Consider the following 26,897-nt stretch of genomic DNA (forward strand, 5'->3'; position numbering starts at 1 on the left):
TTATCTTTCTTCATTAAATCATGTTTTATTGGTCTTGACACTTTCCCCATTTTCACAATAAATCTGTTTTCTATTTTTACCTTTTTAAGCATTTAAAGAGAGATCAAGAGAATATTGCACTTAAAACGAGATGAGAGTAGAATAAGGAAGCAGAAAAGGAGGAAAAACGACCACAAGGCTTTCTTTACAGCACAACAACAGCCAGGTTACATCTGCCTCCTCATTACCGGACGGCCGAGCTTTTTAAATATACATCTTTTAAAATAGCGCTTCTATGGTAATTTCTTTTTTTTCCTTAGCAATTACAATACAAGAGAACTCAGGAGGTCCACATGCACATACAAGCAGGGCTCACTGGAAACCAACAGTCAGATGATAATTTGTTTTACGGTAGTTGCAGATGTGTCTGAACACTACAGATATAGATCTACAATAGCTATATATGTTTGCACGATACAGAAATGTAGCAGTTATATGTGAGTGTGTGTTCACTTAGAGAGTATTACGAAACCATTGGTAGATAAAACTTTATTGTCAAGATTGAACTTGTGTCTGGCAGTCTAGAGTTAGTGTTCTGCTCACATGTGAAATATGTCAGCTTTTACAGTGTTGCAGTGTTTCATAGGAAAGCAGATGACATTGTAGTTAATTTGTTAAAAGACCCTCTATGGGCAGCACAGTGGATTAACGAGAAATGCTAGTATCACTCCTCAGCAGGACTGGGCTAAATGCATCATACTGTCAGCAGACAAAAAAATGTTGAAAAACATTTTATGTCATCCAAGGAATTAAATATTTAAGTATGCAAACTGTATTTAGTTCCAACTGCCCTGTACAGAGTTGAGATATGCTGCAGTCTGGAGTCAGGACATTAAGCCCGATGAGTCACATGTACTGTATGGTGCACAGTAACCAAGGCAACCAGGAGATCAGAGTCCTCCACGGAGAACATAAAGGTAATCTGCATCTTGACATTCAAATCAACTGGAGCCATTTAGGTTTTGACTCTAATGCCTGCAGCCCTCAATTTTTTTATTTTAGTTTTTATTTTTAAAGAGCCACCGCCTTTATGTACAGGCATCTATTAAACATGCATCTCTAGATTTCAGCAAATAAACTAACATACAGGAAGAAATTATTTTACTTTCTCTAGTGGATCAGATAATAGCAACCCTGGTGATACTTGTTGGTCCTGGAGTTTGTCTAAGAGATGTTTTCTTTTGTTATTCAAACTTGTGAAAATATACAATCCTTAATATAAAAAAAAAAAAAACACTTACACGTACTAAATTGAAGGTTGTTTCACTTACTGAAGTAATTCATAAGAGTTAATAACCAATACAACAATGATTATTTAAAAATGCGTGTGCAGCTGTAAACTATTTTGTATATTCAGGACAAACTTAATCCCTGTGCTCATTTAAAACACTGAGAAAAATGGCACAAATTTTCAGTTCAAATAATAAACGTATGTTTAATGTAGCTTAATTTGAAAGCACAAACCGCCTGAAGGAACACCAACTTTGGGAAACCTAACCTTTTAACAATGACCCCTAGCCAGAGAACCTCCTCCTGATGGTTAGCTTTATAAAATGAATGGTAGCTTATGCTTCCGAAGGCCATCTGGTTTAAAATGACATTAAATGCGCAATCCAGCAACTCTTAAACTCTCTTATGTACATCTTGTGACTTGCATATGCACTGTAATATTTATGTGATATTACAAAAAATAATTTTCATGCAACCGTATATCAACTGGTGATGCGCCACAATGCATCCATAAAGGTCTGACTCCCAAAATCATTGCAAACGGATGACTTTCGCAAAAAGTTGGTGTGCCCCTTATAGGTTTGTCTACCAGCTGCTATTTGTGCTTCAAGTGGCAGTTCCAGGAAACCTGATTTAAACACTGATTTGGTGCTTTTTAAAAGTGCAGAAATGCACATCTTGGACCTTTGCTTTTTGTGCGCTATACCCCAAGGGACAGAACTTATAACAACACAAAAGACCAGCTCGCCAAATCCAGCGAACACACCACAAATTGCAGTCTCCACGATGGATACATTTCATTTCCCTTCCAGCAAAGTAGGACAAAAAGGCACATGTGGGTGACAGTCAAACCACTCCTGCCAATCAAACCACAAGCACAATCTCTCCTTGTGACCACATGTTCCTATAATTGTACATTCTTCATTCATCAATACAGCTTTTTAATAAAGATCATATTTCAGTGAAGCTGCTGACACAAGGTTTCATCTCCTGTCATTAGTTTCTAACTCAGAGTGCTATTGAGGGTGTAAAAATACCAACAGATAGAATCCAAAGATGGGATGATGATTTCTTCAGCCACTTCATTGCCTCTGCCTGCAGTTCTCCTCAAGATCCTCTGAAACGATATGTTAACTGGATACACACTGGAAAAATACGCCAAAGACTACATTAACAAGTAAAGAGAACTTAATTTACAGTAGGAAATAACAGCCACTGAGAACTTCTAACTGTAACAAGGGTTTTTTTTTTTCACCGTAGAAATAGAATTTACCACAATACAGATTTTAGAATATGGTCTTTACTATGCTACGGCAAATATACTGAAAAGACATTGAAAGGATTGCTGGTCTCTACTTGAACACTTTCTATCGTACTATGTCAATAGGAGGCACAATGTGCAAACATCGGAATTGGTATTGTAGTAGAGGAAACTAAAACAGATTACTATTCGCAAGTTCCTACCACCACTGTGTTTGAATCAGCTGTAAAAGGCTAAGTGTTTGGGATCAGAAAAGAGAAACAATTTAACTAACAATGCATTTCCTTCTGTAAGGCGCACAAATCTGTGCTCTAATTCAGATCAATCAAAAAACAAGTAACCAAACATGAAATTTTAAATTGTTTTGTTGGTGACATCATCTAAAAGAACTGCCTGTTGTCACTTTTCAGTACAGTGGCTTATTGTCAAGGCCAATAAACAGAGAAGCCATTGTCTAACAGGGTTTTTGGGGGAAAAAAGTCCCTTTCACAGAACCGATATTTCATAGGTGGACATAGCTGCAATTGTTTTACAAATAATAATAGCCACAATAAGCTTATGAAGGAATACAAATCTAGAAAAAGTAGACCGTTATCCAGATCTGTTTCGTCTCGGTGTTAAATGAAGACAGTAGAGCCCAAAGCTGAGACAGACTTGTATATCAGGCTATAGAGAATAAAAACTGATATACACTTCGGAGGCCAGGATGAGGGCCAACACAGACGATGTGGTCCTAAAACTCAATCTTGCAGGCAGGGAAAGACTCATCCTGCATGACAACAGTGCTGCTGGAGGCCAGGACCATGATGTTGAGCTCCTGCTGTTTCTCATGTGTCTGCTGGTACCAGTCACGAGTTACTTCAGTGTCATGGGTTGGAATCAGCGTCACCTGAGATAAAAAAAAAAAAGACAATCAGGAGATGTCCCACATGTAAAGCAGGATGGAACTGAATGATAGGAGGAGAGCCTAATTTCAAGATACCAACCATTATGAAACAGTCAATTTAATGTTGAATTGGCATTTATGCATCTTTAAATATCTCAAACAGACAAACGCAGCCTTTTATATTATATGTTCCTAATTGAGTAGGAATACTCATGTACGCCTACTACTATCCTCTGAGAAATTATTTTAGGCTCAGCTTTTCAGCCCAAGACAGGTCTTCTAGCTGAATCAACTATGTATCCAGACACAGGAGTCAGAAAACCCCAAGTCCTAACTGTAATAAAAAGTGTTGTGTTTACTTTAAATAACTGTTTCCCAAAAATCAACATCTTCCGTATCAAATTTCTACAACTAAGATTTTATCCCATCATTAAATTTAGTTACATGTAACTTGGCATTTTACTGCTTTTCAAATTAAGTACCTATGACAGCAAGCACAGCATTTCCCTCTGCAACTGGTTGTTGCATCAAAAACAGTTTTGCATCGCAATAAGTATAAGCTGCTGAAATGTAAGTGAAGTCACGTGGTCTACTTTACATAAATGAGTTATTTTACCCCTTAAGCTGCCACCTCATCATGATAAGAGGGATTTGCATGTCCCAGTGATCCAAGGAGCTATGTTTTCAGGGGCTTTATGTCCCTTGAAGGGTCACCAAAGGGAAATAGGGCCCAGACAAAACACGTCTCAGAAGAGCTTCATCAAGAACAACATAAGTGGACCCAGTTTTCCCCTTCCCAGACACAGGTCACCGGGATTACCCCCTGGAGCCTGGTGGCCGGGCCTGCACCCATGGGGTTTGGCACAGCCCAATGAGATGACATGGCTCCCTCGTCCCCTGGGCTCACCAACCCATGAGAGGGGCCAAGATTGTTGGGTGCAGTGTGAGCTGGGCAGTGGCCTGAGATGGGGACCTTTGGGGTCCAACACCTGGCTGCAGAAGCTGGGACGTGGAATGTCACCTCCCTGGCGGGGAAGGAACCAAAGCTAGTGCACAAGGCCAAGAGATTCTGACTAGATATAGTCAGACTCACCTCGATGCACAGCGTGGGGTCTGGAACCAGGCCTCTTAAGAGGGGCAGGACTCTTTCTTACTCTGGAGTTGCCCATGGTGAAAGGTGCTGGGCAGGTGTGGGCATATTGATTGCCCTCTGACTCAGCCTTGAGTTTCAACCCAGTGGACGAGAGGGTAGCCTCCCTCCGCCTTCAGGTAGGCGGACAGCTTCTGACTATTGTTTGCGGCTATGCACCCAACAGCAGTTCAGTTCAGTTCAGTTTACACACCCTCCTTGTGGTCCCTAGAGGGGCTGCTAGAGAGCGTTCCTACTGGGGACCCTACGATTTCTGGGGCTGAAGCTGCTGAGGCAGTTAAAAAGGCTCTGGGGAAGTCCATCCTGGGTTCCCCAAGGCTCTGGATGTTGTAGGGCTGCCCTGGTTGACAGACCTATGCAGCAGTGCATGTATATCAGGGTCAGTACTGCTGGACTGCCTGACTGGGGTGGTGATCCGCCTTTTTAAAAAGGGGGATTGGAGGGTGTGCTCCAACTACAAGGGAATCGCACTCCACAGCCTCCCTGGTCAGGTCTATTTATAAGTGCTGGAGAGGAGGGTCAATGGGGTAGTTAAAGCTCAGATCGGGGAGGAGCAGTGTGGTTTTTGTCCTGGCTGCAGAACAGTGGACCAGCTCTATACACTCGGCAGGGTTCTCGAGAGGGCATGGGAGTTTGCCCAATCCCAGCCAGAAGGCGAAGCTCTCAATTTAACAGTTGATCTACGCTCCTACCCTCATCTATGGTTACGAGCTGTGGGTAGTGACCGAAAGAACGAGATCGCAGATAAAAGTGGACGAAATAAGTTTTTTTTCGCAGCTTGGCTGGACTCTCCCTTAGAGATAGGGTGAGAAGTTGAGCCATCTGGGAGGAGCTCAGAGTTGAGCTGCTGCTCCTCCACATAGTGAAGAGTCAGATGAGGTGGTTTGGCATCTGGTCCGGATGCCTCCGGGATGCCTCCCGGGGAAGATATTCTGGGCATATCCATCTGGGAGGAGGCCACGGGGAAGACCAAGGACATTTTGGAAAGACTATGTGTCTAGGCTGGCCTGGGAACGCCTTGGGAACCCCCCCAGAAGACCTAGACCGTGGCTGGGGAGCGGGAAGGGGAAGTCTGAGCCTCCCTGCTCCGGCTGCTGCGCTAACGACCTAACTTCAGATAAGCGGCAGAAGATGGATGGATGGATGGATGGATGGATGGATGGATGGATGGATGGATGGATGGATGGATGGATGGATTACTTGCTGACAGTACAAGTATACCTTTACTTAAAGTATTCTATTGACATTGTATTATTTTCAAATTTCCAAATTTTGGCATCAACATCAAACTTAAAAGTGATGGTTTACTTTCACTACAAGGTTTTATGGCCACCATCTCCTTCATTCTGATTTCCCTAAGCTCCATGAATAAAGAGCAAATCACAAAAAAATTACCTCGTAATAGATAGAAAGACCAATATACAAAAATTAAGATGTTTCTTAGAGTATTGACTAGTTTCCATGCCTTCTTTCACAAATATTTCAAGGTGGTTGGAATTCCCAGATTGTAGATGGAGCCAATAGCAGATGTTCATCACACCGCCGGGAAATCTTAAATGAATTTTGTAAGACCAGACATGTTCACACCGACCACGTTTAAACAGACCGGTATGGGTTAGCTGACACAGTGAAGCTGGATCATTATAGAATTTGAATTGAAAACTAAAAAGAGCTAAAACATTCACCTGAAGATTTGATCCCCACTGACATTTGCCATCCAACAGAGCATCAAGGACTGCTCGGCCTGGTTCACCACTCGCAGTGTCGTTTCCACTCACTACGTAATATGCAGAGCGAATGCGTTTGAAAAACTCTTGGTCCACATTCTTGGCACTACAGTGGTTGGGAATGTAAGCCAAGTCCACATAAATGGGAAAGCCAGGAGGCGTTGCAGAGCCTGACTTCTGAGAACCTTTGGGGGGGAAATGTGAAGAAGTTGAGTAACCCATTATACAGGATAGTTATACTCTAAACACTCATCACATATAAACATGTTGTACTGCAGGGATTGATTTATATATTTACTATTTGAATGATGTATGACAGCATGCTCACCCAAACTGCTCTTGACACCATTGGTCAGCCCCTTGTTGGGATTATAGCTCGATCTGGAAAGGTCATCCTCTTTGGACCCTTGCCCATCTGACAGACGAGACATGTGTGAACTCTTGTCTGTCTCTTTCTTCTTTAGCGAGGCACTGCGAGGAGATGATGTCTGTTTGATGGGCATGGGAGACTTCTTGCGCCTAGCTGGTGATGCTGATTTGGTTTTTCCTGAGGCTTTCTTCAAGCCCTTTGTTTTTGTCTCTTTCTTGAGAGAGCTGTTCTCAATAGTGTCAGGATCCACCATGCAAACATCAGGGTGAGGGGGATGGGGATATGGGTCCATTCTTGGTATGGGAGCTGGGTCATGACTCCTCTTGGATTCAGAATGATGGCTGCCCACTCCAGCAGAAGATAACTTATCAACTGGCATGTAGTCAGCATCTTCATCTGAGTCCATGTTGCCTTCACCAGTGACTGAGGGGTATTCCTCAGTGCCTGGAAGTACATCAGAGTCCGATTGAGAGCCTATAGACTCACTTACTGAGGTGGGAGGGGTGTCCTCTGTAGCCAGACCCATCCCCGTTGACATGCCACCAGCGGTGTGGAGAGAGCTGCTGTCCTTGCTGTGAGACTGGTGATGGTGGGGCTGTTTGTGAGATCTTCTCTTGACTGACATGTTATGCTCATCTTCTTCCTGTGACTGATCACTTCTGTGTCCTTGGTCATAATCATCCTTGTCACTGCAGAGCTGCCGCATGCAAGGGTTGATAAAGGAAGGCGAAAGGTCAGCTTTGTGCTGCCTGAACTCAGATGATGAGTATCCAGGAGAGGTGTGACTTGCGTAGGAGGAAGTGGCTCCCTTGGGCCCATCGGTGGTTAGGTCCTGATCACTGTCATCATCATCATCATCCTGCCCTTGTTGGCTACACTCCTCAGCATAGAAGGGTGAGTGGAATGGCTGATCGGCTGAGGAAAGAGAAAGTGGGCGGGCGGGGTGTTCTGGCTCCATCTCGCATTCCTCCTCAAACTCATCATCGTGACGATAATGGGGTGGGGAATCTCCAGGCACCATCCCTATTTGAGGAGTTGGTATCTCCCACTCATAAGAACCTCTGTAGCCTCCAGCTCCCTCTCTGGGCTCCAACTTGGCTGGGCCTGAAGCTCCACTGATTCCAAGCGCTCCAGATGGGAGTGCAGAGCTTGTGCTGATCTCTGTGGGGCCGTTGGTTGTTTCTGTCTTGCTTGGCTGAAGTGATGGGGACATGTAAGGGCCAAGAACATCAGGGAGTGTGCCACAGATTTTTTCATTGGATGGTGGAGCACATGGTTTGTCAGAAAATGGGAGGCTCCCTGCCAGGCCACTGGAAGGAGACATCCGAGTCATCTCACGCATGTAAGCTTCCTCATCCTCTTCCTCACTACTGTCAGTCTCCTCAAAGTAATGCTTACCCTCAGCATCTGGGCGTGGGGAAGAGGTTACTCCAAACAGAGCAGCACTGGCTGCCTCTTTATTCATGGACAGTTTGTCAGATTGACCTAGCGAGGCTCCAAATCCTCTAGCTGTGTCCAGCTTTGATGGTTCAGACCACCCAGGCTTACAGAAGTAGTCCGACTGAGGCTGTTTTTCCATAATACCCGATGAAGCTGCATGCTCCTTCCTGTCCTCAGCAAGAGCAGTGGATGAAAGTGAAGGGAATGACTGGACCTCCTCAAAGGGACTGAGGGGTGAGAAGTGGGCTAAACTAGAGGTAGACTCAGCTGTAGTTGTAGCTGTGATTTGTTTCTCAGAGACTTCAAGATAATCATCTTTGGTACTGGCTGGAGTGCAGAAGGAAGGGCCCAAGACCGGTGAGTGCTCCTCTTTAAAGGAAGAATACTCAAAGAGGGGCTCAGCTGAGGCGGGTGTCTCCAGCTCCTCTCCAAACTGACGGCTGGTGGACAGGGAGCCTGAGGTCGAGGAGGAGTAGCTATAGGCAGATGAAGAGGAGTAGCCAGGGGCGGCAGTGGTTGTCGTGTACTGAAAGCTTGTGTCAAATGATTTCTTGCTCAAAAGATCTGGGGTCTTTTGTTTATCGAAATGAGAATCATCTCGGTCGCGCTCATAAAAGCTGTTGTCTGCTGATTTTGAGGCAAAATCTTCCTTGTTTTTGTCTGTGATGTGACTTGACAATGATAAGTCTTTTTGTCCACCTCCATACAGGTAGTCGAAATCAGAGGAGTAGCCAGAGAATCCTGCAGCTTTCAAATCCTTTGGCTTTTCACCGAGGGATGATAAATCAGTCTTGGAGTCATCTTCTGTGTTTGTGTCAGAGCAAGAAATGCTCTCTGTCATATTGGGTTTCCCCTGACTGTTATAGCCATATCCAGCCAGCGACACTATGAATTCAGGCCTGTTGGGTCCAAACATTTCACTAATTGGACTTTTTACTTCCTTCTCAGACTTTTCTTTTGCCCCTTTCTCCGCATCAGAATCTATAGTACATTCATCGTCGACTTCCTCTTCATCTTCCTCATCTTCATCGTCGTCATCAAGGACTTCATCATCATCATAATCTTCCTCATCCTTTGCAGTTAGTTTTCTCATATCGATCTCCAAACATTTCTCAGTGTAGCCGGTGGGAGCAGGTGTGTTAATGTCAAATTTCGTTATTGAGGAATATATTGAAGGCTTTGCACTCTCAACTTGACCTCTAAGAGAGAAAGAGTCTTTTCCTGAGGACAAGGAAGTAGATGAGGGCTCAGATCTGTCTGCCACAAAAGGGAAAGGCCGATCTGCGCTGGATTCAAATGCCTCTGTTTCTTTGACATCTTTCATAGCCGAAGGAACTGTAGATTTGCTGTTGGAGTCCTGCCATGATGGGCTACAGGACTCTTTTCCAGGCGATATAGTCAATTTATCTTTTTCAGATATCTTGTCCTTGGCTGTTACCATGGATGTGAAGGTATCCACCTCACCCTTTGTAGTGTCCTTCTCCGTTTTATCTAAGGATTCCTGGCGATAGGTATCTGAATCCACCGAGCTTGTTTTGCTGTCATAAATGTCACTGTACGAGAATGTTTTGCCGTGCACATAGGGAGTATCTTGTCTTATATACACAGCTTTTTCTTTGCTCTCCTTCTCTGGAAAATTGCAGAGACCAAAGTGAACACTTTTTTCAGGTTCTGTAAAAGGCTTATCCATTTTCTCATCGCTGTCACGTTTTACATCTGTTTTGATTTGTCCTCCTGATATGGACATGGTCCCCAAGCCACTTGGGAATTCCTCTTTTTCACCTTCATCATCCTCTTCCTCCGAGTACGTGATTTGAGGCTTTGGTTTTTCATCACTGCTAGGAGATATCTGTGCCTTGCCTGAACTTTTAACCTCTGCGTCTTTCTTTGCTTCAAAGGTGAAGTCATCGTCCAGGAAACATCCCTCTTTTGCCTCCATGAGTTTGGCCTTAACGGTCGGCTTCATGTCCTTTTTAACAAAATAATCATCTTCATCCTCGTTGTCTTCTTCAGATTCTTCAGAGGCTTCAAATGTCGTCTTATCACCGGACAAACCAATAAAGGAGGTATTATCAGAGATAGTAACAGATTTTTCGGTTTTATGGGTGTCAGCTTTCAGACCGGTCACTGCCTCATCTCTGTCTTCTGCCCTAAAAGGTTTGTCTTCAGTCGGAGAGTAGCCACTGCTCGTGGGCATCGACTGTGTGGGAGAAGCCAGTTTCATTGTGCTGTCATCTGGACTCACACATCTTTCTTCACTCTCCTGCCTTGACTGAGAGTCTAAACCAGGGGAGAAAGACTGTGGGGGTGAAATAGGCTTCATATCAGCGCCAGGCTTAAATCCCTCTGTGCTAAACGCAGCCTTGCTTCCACTGATGGTGTGGGTGGATGAAGGCTTCGCACCTGAAAAGAGAGAAGGAGCGATAGCGCCAGAGGGGGATTTTTCCCTCTCCTGGAGCATCATGGAGGCTGCCTGTTCATAGCCCTCCTGGAGTTTACCCAGAGGAATGTCAACATTTGGAGTCTGGTCCTCATCCTCATCTTCCTCATCTTCTTCTTCCTCCTGCACTGCTTTGATTTTTGCATCGCTTTCCATCTCAGGGATGTGTGGCTGGAACTCATCAGAGGAAGGAGATTTGAAGCATTTGTCATCCTCGAGAGAGGACGTGGGTGAAATTGTTCCCGCTGAATGGAGGTAGTCCTTCCCGAGGGTATTCTCAGCTCGCGGTGTGCTATTGATGGTGTCAAGCAGGAGAGCGTTCTTTACAGCGTCCTCTGTCTGAGGAGCCGTCACAGAGGCTATAGACTGGTCTTCGGTGACAGACGTGGCAAATGAAGACAGTTTGTCATATTCTGTGATTGATGTGGCTGAGGAGATGTGCTCCTCTTCTGCTAGTGGAGCAGCAATAATTGCAGGGTAAGGTGCTAGTTCATGATCATGACTTCCCATAATGCTTCTTGGTTTGACGTCCATAGCGTCAGGCCTGGCGGAGCTTTTCATTTCTTTTATGCCGTGCATGGAGTCAAAGGTGCCGGGGACATCGGGGACCGAGACTTCATGGGAACCCACATCATATCGCAACTGCGGGATGCGATCTGTTTCCTCGTGGATCTCCTCGTCAGAGATGGTCTGCTCTGTCTCGGAGTAACCTGGAATGGTTTCATCCTGAATGAACGAGAACTGCTCAGATGCAGATGCTGCTACTGCTTGTCCAGCCAGACCTGTGACTATGGAAGGTTTCTGCCCAGTTGATTTGGTTTCCCATTCTTTTCCCATTTTTTCCTTTTTCATTTCCTCTGTTTTGTACTTCAGAACCTCATCATCTTCTGTTCCTTCCAGTTCAGCTTTCTCTATTACGTCACCCTCCTCCTCTGAGCTCTCACTCTTTTTTGATCTGTCTCTTATGTCATCCTTTACAGAATACTTGTCAAAAACGTCAGTTTTGTTCTCATTATATATTTTTTCTTTTGTATCAGCTGCTTTAACCTGTTCTGCACCCTTGTCTTTCTCATCTTCTTTTTGCGTGATGAAGGATTTGGGTGAGGCTGGTTTTGTCTCAGCGGCGAGGGATGACACTCTCTCTCCAGGGGAATCGAGGGCCGAACCCTTCATATCTTGATGTCCGGACATCACATCATTCTGGATAGTTTCTGGCTTACTTTGGAAAAGTTCCTCTCTCTTCAGAGCTTCGAAGTCTTCCGTGAGGTCCTCAGGTGAGGATGCAATGGACCTGTCTGCGAGTGCCGCCGCTGCAACCTCATCACGGATGTTCTTCGGGGACGGCTTTTTCTCATTTGTATCCTCTTTGACCGCTTTGTTTTTATCTGTCTTTGGCTTGGTCTGAGACTTCACCTTATGTAGTGTTTTTCTCACTTCAGGAGTGAGTGGCTTCAGATCTGGTTTAGTTATCTTTCTTAGTTCTGGTTTACTCGGGTCCTTCTTCTTATCATCCTTGATTATGTTTTTTTCTTTTTTCTCCTCTTTTCTTATGTTCTCATCTTTCTTCACTTTTTCTTTCTTAATTTCTTTCTTCTCTTTGTCTTTCTTTTCATCCATTTTTGACACTTTGTCCTGCTTGACTACTTTGTCCTTGGATATTTTCTTTTTCTCCAATTTGCCAGCTACTGGGGCCACCTCACTGTTTTTCTGCTGTTTGGTTGCTTTTAGATTTTCACTTTTTATTTTTTTCTCCTCTTTCTTTTCGACCTTATTCTCCTTTGTGGTGTCACTTTTGGACTCCTCCTCGTGACCGCCGCCCTCTTTCTTTGCCGTTTTAGAGCTTGGTTTGGGAGACGATTTCAGACTCTCTTTACTGTCAGTTCTCGATCTTATTTTAGTCTGCTTGATGATGGGAGGGGGCGCGCCTGATGCGATGTCCTTTTGGGTGGCCACTGGATATCGTAGGAAGTCCAGGTGTTTAAGTTTCTCAAGGCCTTCAAAGATTTTATTTTGTGGGGCATTTCCGGGGAAGAGAACCCTCACTATTTTTTCAGTGGGACGATGAGGAATCCAAACAATGAGAGCAGTAACAGATGTCAGATAGGGCACGGATATTTCTCCTTCTTTTCCATTCGGCATCATGATTCCTGTTTTGGCTTTGCTATTTCCAGCCCATTTCTGCATAAGAAATTGCATCTCCTTGCTCTCTTTAACGGGGTTTAACACATACATTTCTAATTTTCCCACACCCAGTTTATGGAACAGTGTGATGGGCTCAATGGTGTTACTTACTACCCTGTGAAGAGGCTCTGGTGTGATGCCAAGCTTGTCGAGGTACTGCAGTGTAAGTGATGCCTCTTCAATGCTTCGCTTCACTTTCAGAGTGGACTCCGGCATACGCAGCTTTTCTGGGACATTGAAAAATACAATTCCAAGCTCAGGGGAGATTAAGTTCTTCGTCCAGTCCCCGTTGCTACTGGAGCCATTTCCCTGGTTACTCTCCTCCTCTTGCTCCGCAATCTTTCTCTGAAACAACCCGTTGATCCCTGGAAGATTGTCTGCTCCAATGTGAGTGAGCAGGACAGAGTCAATTCTGTCGAGGTGGCGTACCAGCTTCCAGAAACAGGACTTTCGCTCTGACCCGCCATCGACCAGGATGTTAAATCCATTTACAGCAAACAGCGCTGAATCACCCCTTCCTCCGGGGAATATGTAACAGCAGGGTTTGGACAGCTTCAGAAACCCTCCAGAAGTCGGCGGTTCCAAAAGGTCAAAGGGCGAGGGCACGTCCACTGTTTCAGAGATGTACTCTGTGAACTCTGTGACTCCATCCATGTCAGGGAGATGTGGTTCAGGGTTTAAGTGATATTCCAAAAGATTTTGGAGCTGCTGCTGCTCCTCTCTTTGGCCCAGGGAGCTCCACCCCCCCTCTCCTTGACAGGAAACAGTGAGCCTGGTTGGCTGCTTTGGGGAGGCCCTGGACAGGACTTCTATCACCTGAGACACAGGGAAACAATGAAAGTTCTTGGAACATTTTGTGTTTCTGTTAACATTCTGATATAGCTACACACACAAATAACAGAAACAATTATGCTGGCAGACAAATTATTACATTCTACTTACTTTCGGGTTTGATATGATATTTGAGAAATGTTGCCAGGTGAAGGCTCCGCCTTGTAGTAGGATGTCACCTCCTTGTTCAGAGCTCTGGCCACTCAGTATCAGCAACTTATTCCCAGCAGGGTTAGTGATCAGAGAATGGATCTAGATAAAGTACAAACTATTACTGAAACATCCTGATACAAAATGTTAAAGGCTAGCATACAGTTATACTGTACTGAGGATTTGGCATTAGAGCTGCTAGCATTTAGAACCCTTTTCATGCATTTAAGCAGAAGGAAAATTTAGTTACCCTGAATTGTGCTCTTGACACTTTCAGTTTGTTTTTGGAGCAGACACTGTGATTCATATCAATACTGAAAAATGTTTTTTTCTTGTTGCCAAAGACTATTTTGGACAAAGTTCATGTGTAAAAGCAGTGTAGTGATCATTGTTTTTCTTCAGAGAAACCGCTTTATCAACAGAAGTTTACTATAGACAAAGCACTGCAAAGGCTATAGTGCCTCTCTCAAATAAGCAGCGATATTTTAGCACATTTGATAAGGTTTTTTTCCGAATGAAATGTTAGTGTAACGGATATGAATCCACAACTTTGTCATGCACACATCTTTTGCTAACATTTGGAAGAATCAAACTGCTGGTGGACTCATTTCCACATTGAGGGAATAGACTTTTTTAACGGTGTAAACAAAGATTTTTAATTGTCATGGTGTGCAAGTTTAGTTCAGGGTTGTGTCCTGTTTATTTGAGCAGTAAAGACCTCAAAACTTCCAACTGGATCTCCATAATTATCAGCAGGTTCCTCAAAAGTCAATCCAAGCTGAAACCAGATCAAACATCTCTCACTGGAGGACGTTTTTATCCCTGCAGTGGGTCTTACTGGGACTCACCTCTGAAGAAATGGTGTCTTCAGACGGATTCACCAACACCACCGTCTCAAGCACATCACTCTGATACTCAAGAACACGCTGGCCTAAAAAAAACACAGACATTGCAAAATTTAATACTCCCATATGTAGAGATATTACTGAGTTTTGATCTTGAAATAATAAAATATAATTCATTCGAAACAGTACAGAATAGCAGACCAATCGTCATCTCCAGTAACTCCATGTTGCTGGTGGTAAAACAATCAAAAACCTAGAGATGTTTTCGACTGCAAAATGATATCAATAACAGTGATGAAAAGAATTTACCTGTCACTGTCTTACTTAGTCAGTGTTTATGTTGGTGTGACTCAATAAATTAATAGCCTAAAAGTTTATTGTCTGTTAAAGAAAAATATCAAATTTGTCCTGATCAGATCTGAAACATTCTGGCCAAGTATCTAACAGTATTACTTTTTTAATTCTCAATTTGACTAATAATCAACATTTCCAGTGGTTTAAGTTAAGACAATTCATATTTCATTATATTTCTTATTCCTCCTCCTTTCTACTATTATCTATTACTGTTATGTTTTTTACGTGAAACTGTGGCACAACAATTTCCTTCGGGATTAATAAAGTTGTTCTCATCTCATCTCTTAAGGAGAGACCAGAAACCCTTCCAATATAAATATTTTTAAGAAGCAGCATGCAGGGTCTTCTCCTTACTTTTCCAATATTCCCTTAATTGTCTCCTTGTAATTACTTTCTTATTTCTCGCATATATTTTGGCAATAAATTGCTGACCTTCAAATGTGCCAAAAATAAAAACAAAAAAACAATTTACTCATGGAAATAAGGATTTTGAAAACAAGAGCGATCTTGACAAGAACTGCAGTATATTCAAGCTAAATCATCCATGTATGAATATAGACAGTAAAAGTATGCAACAGTTTCCAATAAGGAAAAAAAACTAAACCTGTGGCATTACAGTACAGTTAGACAGTAGTGAAGAAATACATCGGTAATATTGACATCCTGCATGCAACATTAAACCTGAGTGAGTGACCATTACAGCCATGTCATTCCTGTCCGCATGAGTGTGCAGACCAAGACCCCTCTTGCTCATTTAATATCTCCCCTTTGTTAACTTATGCCTACAACCACACACTTTTTTTTACACCAAACAATAACGAAGAACATACCTTCACCAAAAGCTTATATGCGGTTGCTATGGGGACACCTTTGTGGCTGTTGCTGCTAGCCAAGTTACACTGACCCAGTCTTGGCTGAGGGAGACGCATTGCAGCATTTCTGTGAGAAGCCAAGGAGGAGGAGGAGGCGGGGGGCTTATGCTGCATGAGCGTATGCACGCAGCATCCCATAATACAGGAGGTGAAGGCAAGTGCCAAGGCAGAAGCAGCATCAGAAACATGCAGTGGTAGAGCTATATTTAGCATGAAAGATGCTGACAACTCTACCTTACACCTTGGTCAACAGCTGATTAACTCACCTTCACATCAGTAGGGGACACAAGGGTTGATGTTTACATTACAACAGCAAAGAGAAAATGACATAAATTACATCTGGAAGGTTACATGTCGGGCACATTCATAAAACAGCCATACAAATGTGAAGATTTTGTGTCATTGGTTGGATGCCAACACAGTTTTACAGAGGCTGCTTTTTTATCCTCAAGATTCTCTAGAGGGGCACTAACCATCTGAATTTGTTCAGCTACTAATCAAACAGGCGAAGTGGAACTGAGGGTTGTTGGTTTTGTTTCCATCCCAGAAGACTGTTGATGAATAGCCAAAGTAAAAGTGTGTTTGCATTATCTGCATTTTGGTAAGAACAGGTTCATGTGTGCTGGGAAGTAAAACCAGGCCAATATTGCCATCCATTGCAGATTGTTCGTAATGAGTAGAAAGTGAAGGCTGGAAATGACAGTGGTGCCTGTGTTAAAATTTGATTGACAGGGATAAAAATGACCGGATAATTGCCACTTAGTTTCAAAATGTCATTGCTTGCGAGAAGATTACATGTCAATCAACAAAGATGTTCGTTTGTTTCAAGTATCTACACATATAGTGTATCTTATACAGAATGCCAGCCCGACAGACTGATATCTGACATACATACTCAGACTCCATGAACATTCATCAGACCCTTCTTTTTTACAATCATATTCTTATTTTGAAAATGTATTGTCTAATTTGTCAATGTCTGTTTTTCATAGCCAAATTATTTCAATTGTTTTCAAGTAGAATTGCTAAAATGAGTTTGAGATTCAAAAGCAAAAATGTAAAGCACATAGCTAAGTCAGGAAAACACCATCTTGTTGCTGAAGGTGAGATTTTGCTTGCAGCAAGAGTAATTTTGTTTAATCTAGAAACCATTTAATTAGCATTGTTTTGTTACAGTCCTGAGCTGATTAAACCTGCCAGTGATGTTTATTTTTCTAACCAGCATCAGCACTGGCCAACATCAATTAAGAACTGATAGCTACATAAAGATTTGACAAAATGAGAACTTCTTCTGCCAAATAATCCAAGATTTAAAAAAAAAAACTGCCAGTAAAATGCAGCCTGAGCCAAGATTGGATCTGAGTGTTGAGTAAATTAATATTTAGTGCAAGACATTTGAATCCAGCAGACAAATTACAGCAGGTCCTGGATCAGCAGCTATGATTATTTTGCAGTGTTGTGGCAGATTAACTACAATGGTGTAGCAATGATGTAGCCTGGGAGACCACCCTGAATCTCACTATTTTTCAACTTCTGTGATTTTTTTTTTGTCCAAAACAATGTAGCCCTACATGGAAAACACATTTGCCCACCTCCTTTAAGTCAAAATTACTTAATCAAAGGAAACTGGTTAAAAGACTATAACAGCATCTGAAGCACAAAGCAACTCAGAAATGGTATAATAAGAAGCCAGTCTTACCATTTCAGTGAAGGTACAATATCTGTTGAAGCATGAAATACTCATTTCAAATATGTGACACAACAAAAATAGTAGTTTGGTGCCAGGACAATGAGTGTGCCTTTGTTAATGCTGCATTTTAAATCACTGCTAAAGATTTCACATATTCAGGTGTGATATTTCCACAATTTAAATTTCAGTGATTACTTTAATTTTGAATGTTCTGTTCCTAAATCTAATACTTTCCTTCTGCAAGTCTATACAGATAGTATTTGAAAATTTCTGAAGTTACTAATATTTTTAGTCACGATCTTTGAGATTTTAAAGAGTAATTTTGTGATAATTTTTACTTATCGGTAACATCTTTGTGATTTTTTTTAAATATTTTTTACACATAATTTCTTGAGATTTCCAAATTACTGATTTTTTGCAGCTATTTTTGTTCATTTTTTTATTTGAAAAAAGTTTAGCTGCCAAATAGCTCTATGGCATTTTTTATGATTGTGAAAGAATTCAACTAAAGAAATCAGGAAAGAAGTGAACTACACATATATGAAAATGCAATAGATACATTCCAACAAGCCTAAAATACAGTGTTGTTGGTTGATTTATGTAGTTTGTAATGCAATGATATTGATTCACACTGGTTCTAATGACTACAATCTGTTTTTTCATCTGCCAAGATGTTACTTCAATCACTATCTGCAACACTGTGTAATAAAACAAAAAAAAACACGGATCCTCCTACTTCTGTAATTAATGCTCCTAATATCTAAATAGCCTAGTAACTGTCCCCCACTTCTTAACTCCTGCTTGAAGTTATTAGTATGTACAGAAACAATCTCCTTTAAACCCCTTCCTGAGCCCACACATCATTCATAGTGTTATCGTAAAAGCAAATGTTGGGCAAATGTAGTCTGGGCCTCTGAGCCCTTCATCTGGCTGAATTCCATGGACTAATAATGGAAGCAGATCTCGGGTGGGACAAATGCCAGCAGACTGGTGAACTTGTTTTTGTCTTGTCAACTCTAGGGGGATGAAGTAGCTGCACAGTGACACACACGAGAACACACACACATTGTATCATTTGCTGGTGAGTGCAATTAAAGGATGGAAGAGAAGAAAGTGTGTCTGCGTGTGTGCATGCCTGTGTGTGTACATGTGTGTGTACATGTGTGCATGTGATATGGTGATATTATTAAAAACAGGATAGATAATTAGGCAGCAAAAATGGAAATTCAAGTACCTGCATCAACAATGAGATGTGAGAACCTGCTAAAGGAGCAAGTGCGCATGAAGGAAAGAGGATGGAACAAGACTAGCTGTGAGCACCAGACTCAGATCTAGGGTCTTATTTTGATCCATAATTTGTGTAGTTAACAGTTCCCGGTGAATGTTCCGTGAGGTTTTTATGTGTTGGAAATAGAAAAAGGAGAGAGTCAGACAATCACAAAAAATGTGAACATGCATCTGTATTCCATTTTAATTTGGATGAATTTAGTGCAGCGCAGTTTCTTAAAATTCAGACTGCACTAGAATATCCCATCATAAACTCTGGTGTCATCTTATCATAATATCAAAGTCACATTTTCTTTTTCTTGATGCTGTATTTATTCTGCCAGACCTAATTCGTGCAATTACATGTTTCTGTTATGAGCTGTGGTCGAGGGATTCCTGTTAGATTATGGGTCTGTAAGCTGATTTATACATTTCAACAGAGAAAATTAAGTGTAAAAGAAGAAGAAAATAAAAGACTTAATAATTTTCAAGCAAAAAATTTCATACATTCTCTTGTACATTGTGACCGATACTTTCTACACCCTCAACACCGAACTGAATTTAAATTTTCAGTTAATTATCTACAGAAAGGTATTCAGTTCATTCTCTATCTGATCTTAACCCTCATATTATGTTAAGGGTCAAATTGACCCTTAACATAATATGAGGGTTAAATGGCTGATTTATCAAAAATAAGTTTTTCCTATTCTATTGTAATTGCCAACATTTTAGTGAATGCTTTTCATGAGTAAAACATGCTGCATTTCTTCACTTGCAAATATGGCGCAGAGGAAAAGCCTCTTTACTCTCGGAAATGTGAGATATCTAATAGTGAGGGGGTGTCAGCGGCATTAAAGAATAAATGGAAAGCAGAGCCTACACAGTTTCACATCTATTGCATGACGGGAACTGGTTCGCTGGCAGCTATGCATTCCCTAACCCACTCTGCGCCCGACAAAGGCCACAACTTCACGTGCTTAAACGCCATCTGAGGCCAGTGTTTATTTGTAAAACTCAAGGTAAAAGTAGACCATGTCCCATATGTGTCACTCCTTGTGACTCCACATGGCAGGACTTGCCTCCCAATCCAACAGAGAGATTCAGTGCCAAAGGTGGGTCAGCATTTACAGAGAGGAAGCGGAAGCACTGACTCACATTGTAGCGCGAGTGCTGTATGATTGAAGAAATTGTTTGATCACACAGACAACTTACTGACTATTACACAATGCAGCTCGTCTGATTTTCCCAGTCACTGGCCACATGTGTCCATATTCATCCAGCAGGGGATCACAGATGTTTTGTTCTCCAACTATTTTTTTTAGAAATATTGACATTATCTATGCTCTGCTTGTTCACTGTCAACTAGGTCTGACACTTGTGCAATTCTAGAAATGTAGCCAATAATGAGTTTATCACTACAAGGTTCCCATGCAGGCCAAACAAAAATCATATGACCGACTGGATGATAAATGTTTTACTGTACGAGGAAACATTTTTTTATACACTACAGAGCTAGTTTTGCTGGGTGGGAAAATATAAATTGCTATTATCTGATACCTCCCTTTAAAATAATAGACTTATGCCTCTCTCTTTGATGGTCTCTAGTATTTTCTCATTTATAAAATCATCAATCCAAAACTATTAGATATAATCATGTCATCAAAGACATAACATTCATTTAAAAATACCCAAATAATAAGCTGTGGCAAAATGTTTCCTGACCGGTAGGAGTAAAAGGTCACCTAGCTGTAAAGCTATCTGACAGATAACAGATAGCTTTCAAACCATAGACTTTGGAAAATTTACAAACTATTAATTTGAAAATAATCGTCCTCAAAAAGAGGTTTTGTAAAATATCCAATGTTTTATATTTGATTTTAGAACTACTGCAAATTTAAATATTATCAATTCTATTTTTTTAAAACTCTTTTCCTACACATTGATTTCCCTAAAGATATCCCTGTACAGAAAAGAACTGAGACACACTTTATCTCAATTAAAACCAAAAATTCACCTTCAGACGGTGAATGAACCGGTTCCAATTGACTGTCCTCAACACACGAACCAAACAGAGCACATAAAGTGGATGTGAAGCGTTTTACCACCGTAGTGAATTATGAATCTAAGCAATAGGCCAGGTGTTATGAAGTGTGTTTTAACCAATATGCACATGTGATTTACCCTGCTGCCAGCAGTGTTAACACTGGAACAGTAAATCTGGAGGGAAACAATAGCGGGGTTAAAATGGCCTGTAGTGCAACAGTGGTCTCTAAGATCCTCTGTTCCAGGAAGATCCCTTTAAATGACATACATAATTGAGGGAAATATGAAACTATTGATTTAAGTGTATAAAATATCCAGAAAAGACTGTTCAATATTTAGTATTTCACAGTTGTTGCGTCACAGACCAAGTCATCACTGTGTTGTGACACGAGCTGAGAAAAGACATCAGTTGACGGTGAGAAAGGCATCAGATAGACATCGCATTTCAAATAAAACTCTGGATGATTTCAGTGTCTGGAGTGTGAATTAAAACAAACCAAATTTTCAACAATTTAACTTCAAGATACCAAAACATTAATGGCAGCTAAGTCAGTATCATAGTTTCTATTAGACAATAAATAACAATGATTTTCACCTTGAATTCAAGGGCACTGTTTTTTTTTTTTCATTACAGGTGATCCTTGAAGCATCTAACGCTTAGAGCTAGAGGTGCTATGCCTTTTCGGATTTTAGGATTAGAGTTTATCCTGTCATAGAACAGTTTACTGAAACTCTGTACTGTGATAAATTCAGTGATTAAACAAAAAATGAAATTAAAAATATGCATATCGACTTTTCAAAAGGATATTTGCAATAATGGTCATCAAAAAATGCACCCCAAAGAATTGACATGTAATGATTCAACATTCTTCCAGAAAGAGAGGACATAAAAATGAATTAAAAAATGAAAATAGGACAATTCCATCCTGACCTATCTTTTTACTGTGATATCGAAGCGACCACTTCAGCAAATATTGTGTTATATAATAATAATAATAATAATAATAATAATATTGATAATAATAATAACAATAATAATAATAATATATATATATATATATATATTACTGGTAATAATAATGGTAATTATGATGACGATTATGTTATTATTATTATTATTAGTATTATTATTATTATTATTATTAGTATTATTATATTACTATATCATTTAATGGCAATACTAATAACAATAATAACAATTAGCATCATAATCATAATTATATTATATTATATTATATTATATTATATTATATTATATTATATTATATCGTATCGTATCGTATTATATTATATTATATTATATTATATTATATTATATTATATTACATTATATTATATTGTATCATATCATATTATATTATATTATATTATATTATATTATATTATATTATATTATATTATATTATTACCATCGTTATTATTATTAATATTATTATTATATATTACTACTATACATTTTTTGATACATTATCATAAATTTGTTTATATGTATAATTGATTATACATATAAATAAGTTATTTATCAAAAACAATCACCTCAAAATACTCTGAAAACTACATTAAAAAGGCTGAAAAAATATTATGTCATCAAGTATCAGCACTGATTTTGGATTTGGAGTTCTCCACAGTGTTTCATTTCCTTTAAAGGTCACTCCAACCTACATGGCTTTTAAAAGGCAGTGGAGCAAAACCGTGACATTGCTCACCTTCACTCCAACAATTCGCCCACTTCATTATGTTGTAGCTCAAAATGTCAAAGATTACCACTAAAAATGAGCAGACTTCATGATCAGTCACAAGAACATTTTCTCTGGTAACTAAGAAACCGAGTTTCTTGGCAAGCAGCAAAAATGTATTTGTTAGATACATCTTAACAATACAAATGCAGCTTGTAAAAACATATTACTCAACAAGAATAACAAAGTCTGCATTGAATCACATCCCAGGAAATGAATGGAAACAATAAGAAGAAGAGCAAAATGTCCCATATTTATGAACAAGAAGCCTGCACTTGTTTGGAAACTCTCATATGTGAGGTGAATGTCCCAAGCAAACAGTCGGGTATCACATCCTGAAATGTGCTGACTTCAGCACGCCGCCACACCCGCACGAAGGCATCATGGGAGTTTACACAGCGCATTATTGACATCATCAAATAAGGTCGGTTACTGAGTGTGAAAAATCCAAGTCCTTGAATTGAAGATGGGGGCTGTCACAAGGATTTTTCAATGACAGTCTGGTTTGTCTTCCTTCCCCAATTTCTAGTCCCACAGTATTACTTTGTTTTGTCTTTGATCGATAAATCTTTCTTGGGTTAATTGCTAAACAACAATGAAAAACATTCATCACTAATCCTCAGAGCCTCAGGTGATGTCAAATAATTGCCTGTTTCATCCGAACAAACAGTCGAGTTTAAATGACAAATAGATTTATTGATTAAGAAGAAATGAATTGACCACATGTCTTAAAGCAAATGTTTCTGCTCTTCTCCGGACTCATTCCATCTAAGTGATTGTTTAACCTAAACAACAATCTTATTTTACAACAGATTGCAGATTTATATAAAAAGATATATATATTCTAACCTGCATGCAATGAAAAGAACATTTGAAAACCGAAACAAGAATCTTTCCGATTTGCCCTCATGAATTAATTTTGGTTCTCTCATCAATATTTCAGAAAGGGCTAGGCAGTTTATCAATTATAATAATATACCTATATATATATTATGGTCTGTCTATACCATCTTGGGAATTTTATTTTTTATAAATTTTATATAAAAAAATGATGACACCCATTTTATTTTGTACATCCAGACATGTATTTGTGCTTTCTTTCGGCTTTTATGGTCTATTGTTTGGTTAAGCCTTTCATTTTTAGCTTTTTCCCCCCAGCAAATTCACTTGGTAGTTTTCCTCACATACCACAATTAAAGTGGCAAGAAATCACCTTTTCATATCCTACAAAATTTTTCAAAGATCAGTGAGCTTGTACGTTCAACACCCATGTGAACGGGAAGGTTGCAAAGAAATTACTAAAAAAATGTAAAAATCATTTTGAAACAATCAAAACCTCTTCAACAAAATGCCTGAAAATGTTTAGAAACAATGTACAATATTACCTACATATTACGTTAAATTGATGAGAAATCAATTCAGTATCAGTGAGAAATAGCCTGAAAATTTGCATTATAACAGTTATTGCTACAGTCAATACATTTCCTCAGAATTTCCAAGCATTAAATCCAAAGGGAATCAAATTATGTTTCAGTATTCTGGATACACATTGATTTAATCTATATTTACTGAGTTACATTTGAATCCCAGTAGAAAACCATATGTGAGTCAATATTGAGAAAAAGGCAAGTTGCATAAAATACAATATTCCCCTGGTGTCAACATAATAAACACACACATCTTGTCCGCCACTCTGTCGCTGGATTAACACAGCCATCAGAGCGCCTGTCTATTTTTAGACATTTTTGTCTAGTCTGTTGCATAAGTTTGGGGTTATGTAGAGAGTAAAGTCTAATCCACGTCCAGTTTTCGCATGAACAGCTGGGCCGCGGCAACCTGGTCAACAACGGGAGGCTCCGATTCGGTCAGCAAGTCTCGGCTGTTGCCTTCAGGTCAGATGATGTGTTTTTTTTTTCCCACCAATAAATTAGGTCACCTGAATTTACTGAACTGAAGCGAGGGCAGCAAATGCAGAGAAACAGGCTGTTTACACTGAGCTGGATAGGGAAAGGCTGCACGATGAGGATGAAGGCCTAAACTGCGTTCACACCAAACCTGCAAGTCATTCTGTGCAGACAGGAGCCGATGCTGAACCATGTTTAGTGCTGGGTGATATGGAAAAACATCACTATTGGGAATTCTGTCAAACTATCAAGTAATATCTAATATGGAGAATCCGTTACATAATGCAAATAAATTAACTGAATCTGGCTGCAGCCAGGTGAAGATGAAAAGTAAATTCAACCTTTATTGAAATTATTTCTAAATTAAAAAAAAAAAAATCAAGTCCATTTAGGTTTGTCTCTGTTTTCTCACTGTTTTTAAAAATCATACATTGCTTTTCTTTTAATCAAGTTATTATTATTTCTTGCTAATTTACTCATGTTGCATGATTTTGAAAACAATGACTGAATTTCCAAGAAGTAAAAGGACAAAGACAGTAAAACTGCAAAATGAGGTATCACAACTCTCAGTCTCAAGAGCTCACGGTATAATTAGAATTACATAATAATCAATATTTATATACAAATTCTCTGACACTTAATGGGTTGTAATAATACTGATGTAAATGTAACTACCCCTTCATGCTTCTTACAGATCTTCCAATTTGCAGCACTTCAAACACAATTGCTTATCCCAATGAAGCAATTCTAAAACTGAATTTGACCCTTGACATTAGTATTTTTTGATTGGCATTTTTCAGCAGATATTATGCTCATATTGCAGTGATATTCTGACGGCCTTAATCCTGCAATACTACGAAAACCGATGAAGCTGAGATGTTGCTATAAAAGAGCTCAACAGATTATGTCATCACTGTTGTTTTAAGGGATCTTCGGGGGTTTTAACAACCTGCGCATAAATCACACATAATATCCCCTTCATACTGATATTAATGGAATCTTGTAAAGATCTGTATGTAAATATTGGATTTAAATGCCGATTATTTTTAAATAAAGGAATAGGATATTATCCTCCATGCTCTGTGACGGTTGGAAATTACTGCAAATAATTGAATTATTATTATTATTATTTTCTTGCAGTCATGTGTTGAACAGGGACTGGTGACCCTCTGGCCTTGCAGGTAGTCACTAATTTGTAGACTCAAAAGTAGAAGAAAATATGCCCCGATTGCGATTTACCAATGGATTGATAAACTGACCAGAATTGGATCCTGGGATTCTGGTTCCGAGCGATTCGGCATCGTCTTTCTCACATCTGCAGTCCGTGCGCTCTGACGCCAGTCCTCAGATGGTTCCACCTTTTTTTTTTAAATGAAATGATTGGAAATTTCAACGTATTTTTCCTGTCTTTTTTTCTATTTTTGACCGTCTGCGCTGCGCTATTACGCGTCACACCGCCGGTCCGTTCGTCCTCCGGAGTCACCCGGTTCCAGGCTCCCTTTAGCACTGGACGAGAAAAGGGCAGAAAACGAGACCCGGTTTCCCCCAGCCTGAACGGGGGAACGCACGGCGAAGCGTCTTACCGTGGGGCCGGTGCGGCGGATGGAGCGGTGGGAGGGACGGGAGGCTGCTGCCGCTGCTGCCGCTGCTGCTGCAGATAGAGGAGGATGAAGGATGAAGGATTGGCCTCCTTCTGCTCTGCAGCTGATGGCTCGTGTTGCGTTCAAGAGCCCCTCGGAGAATCCGGTGTAAAAAAACTTCGCGGCGTTCACGTTCAGCGGAGTACCATTACGTTTCGGTCTTAGGTACATTATCCACCACAAAACCAATCAAATTTAAGATAAAATGGGTAATATGAAAAATATGATCTTTCTGCACAAAGCTTTTCAATGTTGCATCTGCAGACGTGAAAAATAGCTGATAAAATATATCATCTTAATCACCATCATCTTATGATTATCTTTATTCCTATGTTTTCATACTCATCTTACTCTTTACTACTTTTTTTTTTATTGTTGTGTTATCATAATTGTGTTCCACTGGCCAAATATAAGTCAAATATCCAGCTGTTAAGTAGATAATGTTCCAACTCCTTCCTGTACTTTATGCAGCAAACAGTTGGGGGATCAGTGAGTTCCCAGAACCAATGTAAAACCAGCTTGTGAAACTCTTGGGAAAAATGGGAAATTTTATACTCTCACAAACTTGGGTTAACCTTATATCTATTTTCCTAAATCTCCAAGTACTTTTTATCAAATTTCAAAAAGATCATGCACAACATGAAACCATGAAAACAGTTACATTTTAAAACCTGAATGGGATGCCTGTGGAAGGTCTGATGGAGAAGGCAAGGGGACTTTTGGAGCAGCTGTGACTCAACCAGCAGCTGCTGGATGGAGCAGAATCCAACTAAAATAGACTCTCAGCTCCGCCAAATAGACCCACCAAATATGAGTCACAGCGTTTGACTAACTCAAAGAAG

At 40.3% G+C, this 26,897-nt stretch overlaps 1 protein-coding gene across 1 annotated transcript; it reads right to left on the reverse strand.

Annotated features, from left to right (window-relative positions):
• Positions 1 to 26,154, reverse strand: map1aa (microtubule-associated protein 1Aa). Its single transcript, XM_086143915.1, has 6 exons — positions 25,999 to 26,154; positions 14,554 to 14,636; positions 13,667 to 13,807; positions 6,622 to 13,540; positions 6,252 to 6,478; positions 1 to 3,419 (listed from the first exon to the last, which is right to left on the reverse strand). Exons 4-6 carry the CDS (start codon positions 13,376 to 13,378, stop codon positions 3,264 to 3,266), a joined length of 7,140 nt encoding a protein of 2,379 aa, XP_086000041.1. The 5' UTR covers positions 13,379 to 13,540; positions 13,667 to 13,807; positions 14,554 to 14,636; positions 25,999 to 26,154; the 3' UTR covers positions 1 to 3,263.
• Between the last annotated feature and the right edge of the window lie 743 nt (positions 26,155 to 26,897).

This window comes from Fistularia commersonii, chromosome 3 (assembly GCF_037954325.1).
Source record: "Fistularia commersonii isolate RoL2024-O1a breed Wild chromosome 3, RoL_Fcom_v1.0, whole genome shotgun sequence".
In the NCBI taxonomy this organism is placed as follows: Eukaryota; Metazoa; Chordata; class Actinopteri; order Syngnathiformes; family Fistulariidae; genus Fistularia; species Fistularia commersonii.

Coding starts and splice junctions, on each gene's coding strand:
- map1aa (XM_086143915.1), bottom strand. CDS start 13,378: ATGGATGGAGTCACAGAGTTCACAGAGTACATCTCTGAAACAGTGGAC. Junction 6,479..6,621: donor TGGTGTCAAGAGCAGTTTGG/GTGAGCATGCTG, acceptor TCCCCCCCAAAG/GTTCTCAGAAGTCAGGCTCT. Junction 3,420..6,251: donor AGTGGGGATCAAATCTTCAG/GTGAATGTTTTA, acceptor TTTTTATCTCAG/GTGACGCTGATTCCAACCCA.